Below are 8,648 nucleotides of genomic sequence, written 5' to 3'. Positions count from 1 at the left end.
TACCATTTCCCTTTGTGCGGGTATGGCTTAAAAGCTCTCTGTGCTATAAATGCCTTGAATCTTTGAGAGTTTAGTGCCAAAACACCTCTCAGGGTCTTGGTGAATGTGCCCAATGCTTGCTAGGACAGAGCCCAGCAGATAAATGGAACAAGAATATGTTGCTGCAGGGAAACAGCACTAAGCTAGTTCACAGCTTCTTTCAGACACCACTAAATAATATCATGGGGACAAAAATTAGCTACTTTTAGTGTGGGTACCTGAAAATTTGAATTTTTAGCCGTGCTTAGCATCAGTGACTCATGGGTAAGGTCCCCTGGGGTTTCCCTGCTCTGTACCCTGCCCTGCCCTCCCTCTGCCAAGGGTTTGCATCCCCTGAGCACCTCACCTCCTGGCCATGGCTTTCTTAAGCAAACCAGGCACCATGGTTTGGAGGAGCTTCTGGAACCATTCTACCATGGAGCTAATACCTTCCAGCAGCCCCCACAGCTTCTCCAGCCTGCAAAACCAAAATAAACAGGCTGAGTTTAATGACTGGTAAATGCAGTAAAAGCAGGGGGGTGCTAATGGTGAATGCCCATGGTAATACTCTTTCGTAACCGAGCAATCCCCTGGTGTTCCTGCTAGCCGTGCCCGCTCTCCCCGAGAGCTTGCCTTCAGGGAATACAAATCCCCCTGTGGAGGAAGGGAATGGCACTAAGCCTATTTATGCAGTAGATGTGCAGCAGCTTGCCCTGGTCCATAGAAAAGGAGGGACCCGCCGCCAGCCCACGCTGCCCCAGCGGCTCCCTCTGCGTTTCCCACAGAGCTGCTGTCTGAAGGATGCTACAGCCCCCGGCACAACCCAACGCTGGGCTTGCAGGGACACCTGCATGCCTCCTGCTAAGCTCGTACCGTGTCCCTCCAGCTGTCTCGCCACTGCTGAAGGCGCAACCACTGGTTTCTGTATCACGCTCAGCTTTGATGCCTCTATCAAGATGTTCTTACCCCTTCCTGACAAGAGCTGGCAGCCTGTATGGCTGCAACAGGACCTTTGACAGTGGATTCTGCAGTCCAGTCACCGGCTCCTTCCTCCACAGAGCCAAGCCTGGGCCCATGAATGACAACACAGAAGTAAATAAAGACCAGTAATTAGAAATAACCCAATAAATGCAATAATTCCCTTTGTCTAGCAACTCTTGCTGCGGCTCAGCCTGTAGGTACGGAAGCCCAGGCCAGAATCCAGCCTGAGCCACTCTTACAAAGCCTCTTTGCAAAGACCTCCTGCAGATCTAGGAATATTTACCATAATAAATATAATACTACTTTTCTCAAAGACTTTAGCAGCTCTCAGTGGTCCCAGCCACCCCCAAACCCAAGATCAGTACCCCAAATCCTCTACCTGGCAGGAAGCAAGGAGTCAGGCGCTGCGGTGCCCTTTTGCATAGGCCAGTGCTTCTCCCGTTGGAGTGTGAAAAGTCATTTTTCCCACACATGCTGGCGAAGCGGAAATTGCCGTCAAAGTAGTTGAACCCAAAGGCATCTGCAAGACATGGAAAGAAAGGGCTGATGTTTGCATGTGCATCACATTTCTCAGCTGCATGTCAGGTCTTGGGGTAACACTTAACTGTTCCTGTACAGGAAAAGGGCAGTGTCCTGGTACCCTTGGGAGAAAATGTCATTCAACACCTGCAAGGAGAAACACCTGATGTCACTAAAGAGCCCTCCATCCAGGCACTGGCAGGATCTAGCCGAGGCTGTTTGACTGTGGAGGGTTGGGGTGGCCCATTTGGGAAGGCTACAAGCACAGGTTGGTTTCCAAACCCCAAAGCGCCGATCCTTCGCAGATTGTCAAACCAGGGTGGACCCCATCCCAGATTCGGCCACTCATCAGCAGTGCCCACCAAAAAAAACCCACTGCAAAAGCGGTGGGCAATGCCCCCTTGCCTTGAAATCTGATTAATTAATGATGAAGATAGAGCTGCACCTTAACGCTGGGAGGGCAGATCCAGCATTAATTTGTTTTAACCAAAACAAAGCTGGGAAGAAGACCTGGTGTGCTTACCATGGTGCTAGGTGGAAAGAGAGCATAGCTAATCCTGCAGAGGTTTTCTATCGAGATCTGAATGCTGCCGTTGAAGATCTGGTAACAGAAGAAGGTGGCGGGGCAATCCCGTGGACAGATATCGAGCTCTCCCGTGAACGGGGACACAGTGATCACGGCTTCCTCCAAGCTGGAAACGGGCTGGAGGCCGGTGAATCCTCCATCAACGTATCGCTGAGGGCGAAGAGCAGAGGGAGAGTTTGCCTTGAGGACTCGTTACAGCGTCTCGGAGAGGAAGGCAAGAAGCCGCAAAGGCAACATCTCCTGCCGTGAACCAGTTCATGCATGTCCTCTCTTCCCACCCCTTGCTCTTTATCCTGGCCTTTGCCAGCTCCTTCTGCTGCCCTGCCCACGGCACCCAGCCAGCTCCTCAACCAGGTGCTGTAATCCACAGCAGTTATTAAAATAGGAATATAATTATTTTAATTCACAAAGCCTTACAAAGTTGTGTAAAGCAGTCATTAGCCAATTCAAACATCAAACTGAATTTACAGCATCGGATAAATTTCAAGTCCTGAGCTCAAGCAGTAGGGCTCCCGCATTTAATAACTGCCTGCAAATCCCTGGAGGATTATTCACTGGGCAAGGAAACTGTCACTTGCTGTATTCCAAAACGAATCTGAATTTACCACCCACCTCAGTGGGATCTGAGGTTGCAAGGACTGCAGCTGATCGAATTAAATGCCCGTGAAATAACAGTGCAGAGGAGCTTCATGCAGCAACACTGCTGAGCTCGGGGTCGTGCAAACTTCATGAGCTTTGTGGGCAAGCCCTGCAGTCTGGGGTAAGCTGGAGATCTGACCTGCCAGCCAGGCACAGGCATCTGAGGACTAAATAGGCTCAATCAGTGCAGCCCAACAAGAGTCAAAGAAAGGTCCTGGCTCTGCACCAGCTGCAAATGTGGTATCGGAGCTTTGTGGGCTTTGACACACCAGCAGGTCACGGTGCATCGCCTGCTCCGCGCTCCATCTGCACACGCTTCCCCACCACGCTGCTGTGCTCCTCCTTCACCGGGGGTTAGCCACAAGCCAGCCCAAATTTGTGGACTTTACCATGGTGTTTTGCAGAATATGAGTGTGCACATGGATCCTCCCATGAACTTTTGGTATTTTAGCCATGCAAGTGTGCACCTGAGCTAAGGGAATCATCTGCGCTGCAGACAGATCCTGCCCAGGATAACTGGGTTGTGTGTCAAAGTCCTGAGTGTGGGCATCCCCTCATCTCACTTTGGTGATCTTCAAGGCAAGATTTAATCATCCAGGCTCTGTAGGCAAAGCAGGAGAGGGCTCTCTGGATGGAAATTCCACCCAGCTACTATCTTCAGATGGGGTGAAGAACAAGCTAAAAGGCTTTATCATCCTCCATTAACTAAAGCAGAAGCCTAGACATATCTATCCCTCTCTGCCCAAAGGAATGTAAAGTTCAAACCCAAGAACGTACTGCCGGGAGTATATATTTTGTTGGAAATAACACTCACCACACCTCGGTAGGATGGAGGGATGAATCCACAGTAGATGGGAAGAAAGCAGCTGCAGAGAAGAGCCTGGGGGAGGAGAGGGATTGCAGAAGTAAGTGTTCCTGTCAAAGTTCTCCTGGACAAAAGCTGTTGACTGGGTGCCTGCAAATTCAGCCTTGACAAATCGTCTGGAGCCAGGCTGCCAGTACCACCTGGACTTTGCACTCGACTGTGTCAAGAAGAAAGATTTCAAGAAGGGGGAAACTTTTCAATAAAGTTGAAACACTTCTCCTGAGAAGGGCATAGCACCTCATTTTTTATTTTTATACCTGCCAGCAATATTAGAGTTGTGTATCTATATATCACTGTCTAAACTGCCCTTTGATGGTAGCAAGGTGAAGCTTTGGCTTCATTTTTCATATTTGTGGATTTTTGGACAAAACCAAGACATCGTCCCAATGCATTTTCATTCTGCTGAGTTTTGTCAAGGATAAAGCCACTGCTGGGCCATTTGCAACCATTTTCCACCAATCTCATCAGCTGAGAATGAACATCCAGGCTCCTGGGTTGACCTCGGGCTGACACCACGGGGTGAACTCCAACATCTCCATGGACTTGCCATCCTCTGCTGTCTCCCTGGGACAAACCCACGACCTTATGGGCAACTCTATTAGGGTTTTACCCTGGGATTCTTTTCCCAGCAGTTTACTGGTTAATCAGCTGCTTGTTGTTTGGCAGCACAGACACTTTGTCCAGGTCTTTCCCCCCAGGAAAGTTCTGAAGCAATGAGGAAAATTACTGCCGGTGGGACTTGGCAGAGGACAGACCTGTCCAGAAAGCTGAGAGGTCATGTTAGCGTTAACACAGCTCTCTGCAAAGAGCCATTAGCACTTATCAGAGCTGGGCAACATGTCAGCATCTGCTTTTTGAGGCTGGAAACAAACCTGCTGCTTTTTTAGCATGATTTATTCCTGCCTGACTCTGGACTTAACATCTGTGGTTAAAGTCATCAGGGCTTCGGTACCTCCATCCCAAGCAGTAGGTGGAGATCTTCCTACAGCATCAGAGGAAGGTCCCTTTACCTGGATGAGCTCCTCTTTCGAGCTGAACTCAGAGGCTATGACATTTTGGCCGTCCACCACCCGCGTGAGCGAGATGTGCAGCCGCCCCGAAGCCAGCTGGTAGGAGTCCTCTGGTAGCGTCCGCTGCAGAATAGTCTTGATGTTCGCCAGCAAGCTGCACTTGGGAGAGAGAGGGCCCAGGAGGGTTTTCCTGACTTCCTTTGCCATGGCAAAGAAAGATTCCTTTACTTCATCTGACAGAGAGGGGGGGTGAAGACAGAGAGAAAGTCAGTATTGCTGCTGCCCTAAGAGTTAGATTTTTAATCCTATTTTTAACACTCCCCAGCATGTGTACAACCCCGGGATGATACCGCTGCTCTAACGGGGGATGTGGTGGCAGGGCAGAAAAGGGGAAATCACCCCCAGGGTGTCCTCAGAGAACAATGTATTGCTGAGCATGGCCCCACTGGTGAAATCCCTGTCTGTACCGGTGACCGGGGCTCAGGATGTGCCTGGCCCAGGGTTAGGGAAAGGCTGCAAAGAGCCCCGGGAAGGGGTTATCGGGGAGTTACACTGAGGTAGCGGTGCCAGTGGGACTTGCACAATATGTTCCTGCCTTCCACCGCTGATTTTGCATGTGGGCCACCCCAGGCTTCACAGGGGAGCTGGGATGGCTCAAAGGTGAGGACAAGGGGCAAACCCCCACCTCCTCTGCTTAGGGCTTTCCTGCAAGCTGAGCTCCACCATCCTGGGACTCCCTGCTCCCCTGAGCTTCCCCAGTGACCCCCCAGCTGGTGTTAATAGTCATTACATGCACCTGCACGTCCCAAAAACTGGATTAAAGGAGCAGAACTGCAGAGCCCCAGCTGAGGGCTCAGGAGACACTAGGTTTTAAAGGCTGTGCTGGGATGGGAGAGAAGAGGGGTGCAGCAAGCTCCACAGTCAGCCTGACCCCGGGGTCAGAGCGTGGCCCTTTTGCTGAAATGGGCAGTTAGCTTGGGGGAATACCCCACCCTGGGCAGTTAAACTCTTGCAGGAAAACAACTTATTCAGCTCCCTGGTGCTGCAAAGCACCATCTTTGCACCCAGGTGGGGTCCCAGCCTTGCATCAGCGCAAATCTGTGGGTTTGCTTTAGCACCATGGCTTTGTAGGGGCAAAGATTTCAAGGTTGCCCTGTGAAATTGCTTTACAAGCACGGACAGACAGATGGTTTAGGTGGAGTGTTCCGAAGGCAACTGGAACAACACAGCTACTAAGAGGAGTTCTAAATGTTTGAGTGGAGGTTCAGGCCGTGTGATGTGATGGTTAATGCCTGGTGGGCTCATGCAGAATCCTCAGGGATGCTGAAAGAGCCAGAGATACCCCAGGCAGGTGATGCGTCTGCCAGGCACTGTCTGACTGCTCTGTGTCCTGGAAATGGGAGAAAGCCTGGGAAAACCACCCGTGAGCTGCCGGGTAGGAGGCGAGAGCAGACTCCAGCTTTGAGGGCTTTGACTCTGAACATGTCTTTGACTTGGGATGAGCGAGGGATGGTTCTGGCATGCAATCCTGGTGACAAGCATGTGCCCAGGAGGTGACCTGTGGGGCGGCAGAGGACAGCCTGGCTCAGAGAGCTTCTCACCCAGGGCAGGGCAGGGGCAGGGTACACGACTGCAGCCACCCCATGGGACACCCCATCAGGAGCCAAGCACACCTTTAACCCTCTTTTTGCCCCAATCCTCCCTAGTGTGAATTTGTGACCAGGTTTGTGCCACATTCATTTTCCTTATGAGAAACCCAACAAGAGTCATCACTACACAAAATGTCTTACTCTGGGCAAGATGTTCTGGGCACAAGATCATCTCAGCACCTCTAAGTGGATGGTGCCTACCACCCCCAGCAAAGCAGACCCCCATTTCAGCACTGGTGTCCACAGCAAGATCTGTTACCAAACTGACAGATACCAGCTCCGTCCAATTATACCAGCATGAGGAATCGGAGTGGAAAACTTTGGGGCTCTTGCTGATTTGTAGAGGAGTTCATTCCCATATGGGTAGAAAGATTCCTTTCTGCTTTGTCTAAATGTATTTGCCAAAGTGTTGAATTGTTTTTAGCCCCAGCAGAGTGGTTGTAGCATCCACCAGAGGTTTCAGGAATTGCGTGTTTCCTCCCTGCTTCCTCCATCATTATTTGGACCCTAAAACCCCTGCTCCTCCTAAATGTCCCCATTGCTTGAACCAGGGCTTGGATCAGCCTTTGAAGATTAAGTCTTGTGTACAGTTGTTTACACATAAACACTAATTGGAAATATGGGAGGATGTGATTATTAAAAGTCGATTAACTGCTTTGAATTAATTCTACACATAGATAATCTTATGGCTAGAGGTTCATGTTTCCACACTGTCTAAAGAGGTTTGGAGTAAAACCTCTTCTGCAGCATTAAGAGAAAGCCCAGCCCTGGGCTGGAGCAGGGACTGCTATTGCCCCGGGTATGTCCTGCTGATGTGCCCTTGAGCTTTTTGCTGGGGCAAAAGGTGCTCTGCTGTCTGGGAACAGGAACCACACCACATCTTCCTTTGTGCTGGGAAGGTTGAGTGGGATAACCCAAAGTAACACGCAGACAGGGCTGTCAGCTCTATGGATACGTATGTGACTGCCGCTCGTGTCCCTTTGTAGCTAAGGATGACAAAGGGGCCTTACATGGGCATATCTGCCCACCGTGGCCACGTAGACTTGCTTCGGGACACCTCTCGGCACTCCTTAGACCTCACAGCAGAAGAGAAGGAGATCTGCTCCTTCAACAGGAGCAGGCATATGAGCCGGTGAAATACAGGTACATCCAGATTTACCTGTGCAGTATCTACATGACCATCTGAAATAATATTCAGGCAGTAATAACAGGCTTTTTCAGCTTACACCGCCCAAAATTGCTTCAGGGTGTCTGCCAAAGGTGGCAACATCCGCAGATTTCTTTGATGCCTTGTGAGTGATGTAAGTTACACCAGTATCGCATCCCCACTGGTGCTTTAAGGCATTAGCTCCTCTAGTTCTATTTTGAAATAAAAAAAGCTATAGTAAGGAAATCTAGGCAATATTTGTCTTACCGAGGCCGATGCCGCACACCACAGCGGCAGCGATGATCGAGCCGGCGGACGACCCATAGACCTTGCACGCAGACTTGAGGAGTTTGGGAGCCAGCTCCAGGAGGGACTGCACCACCCCAACCTGGTACAGGACGAGGAAGCCGCTTCCCGAAAAGGAGAGTGAGAAACGGGTGCTCGAACCCTGGAGATCCTCCTCGGCCATCTCAAGATCAAATTGGCGTATCTGGCTCAATGTCTCAAGTTGTCCTTTTTCACCAGAACCTCAGGCTCTCTTCTCTGCTTTCTCCAGGCTCATCTCTGGCTGCAGAGGAGTCCAGAAGATGGATCTTCTACCTCCTTTTATGACAGCTCCCCGAGGCGTTTAGATTCACGAGCTATTTTAATTGCTGCCTGTGCTAAAAACAGAATTTTTCCCCTGATCAAAACAGCTCTTGTAATCCTCGACCACAGCCAACTCACATGCTCAGTGCTGAATCAAGGCTCCCCTTTTGTATCAAGTGATCTGAAGTGTCCCAGGAGTGGATGGTCCCCGCATTACTGTGCCCGTCACACTTGGAAACATCCATGCAAAATTTCTTCTTTGCTTTATGCTTTCTTCATCAAGGGTGTTTTCATAAATAGGATTCTCTGTCAATCCCAGCTTAGGCACAGCTCAGTACTGAGTGAGTAAAGGCTTGTGTAAGGCACTTAAAGCCAGAGGGTGTTACACAAGGGGTGGATGCAGGGCGTTACATCAGGTTAGGTTTGGAAATACTGCTTGTATTTACTCCATATTGGAAGAGAGTTGTCCTTGCCTGGTTCTTGGATATCCTCGGGGCGGAGGGAGAAGGGAATAGGGAGCTGGATTTGCTTTTCTTTGCCCCCCATCTAGCACTGTGCTCTATAGGGCCCCAGAAAGATGCCCGCAGCACCACCGTGTTTCCCAAATCTGGGGTTACCTGAACCAAAATGGGGTTACCTGAACCAA

The 8,648-nt window shown here is 50.3% G+C and overlaps 1 protein-coding gene across 2 annotated transcripts in view; it reads right to left on the bottom strand.

Annotated features, from left to right (window-relative positions):
• Window positions 1–8,322, bottom strand: part of PNPLA1 (patatin like phospholipase domain containing 1) — an 11,829-nt gene extending 3,507 nt beyond the window's left edge. For both annotated transcript variants that reach the window (XR_003399998.1, XM_026864491.1), the window contains exons 1-8: window positions 7,682–8,322; window positions 4,619–4,851; window positions 3,558–3,623; window positions 2,042–2,254; window positions 1,605–1,665; window positions 1,379–1,519; window positions 985–1,084; window positions 386–496 (exon numbers count right to left, since the gene is read on the bottom strand). Coding sequence is in view for 1 of the 2 variants with exons in the window: in XM_026864491.1 (XP_026720292.1) it covers window positions 386–496; window positions 985–1,084; window positions 1,379–1,519; window positions 1,605–1,665; window positions 2,042–2,254; window positions 3,558–3,623; window positions 4,619–4,851; window positions 7,682–7,883 (1,127 nt within the window). In the remaining variant the exon portion in view is untranslated. The remainder of the gene's footprint in view (window positions 1–385; window positions 497–984; window positions 1,085–1,378; window positions 1,520–1,604; window positions 1,666–2,041; window positions 2,255–3,557; window positions 3,624–4,618; window positions 4,852–7,681) is intronic.
• Between the last annotated feature and the right edge of the window lie 326 nt (window positions 8,323–8,648).

This window comes from Athene cunicularia (assembly GCF_003259725.1).
Source record: "Athene cunicularia isolate RWA chromosome 26 unlocalized genomic scaffold, athCun1 chr26_part2, whole genome shotgun sequence".
Lineage (NCBI taxonomy): Eukaryota > Metazoa > Chordata > Aves > Strigiformes > Strigidae > Athene > Athene cunicularia.
This window is presented reverse-complemented; position numbering and strand designations above follow the sequence as displayed.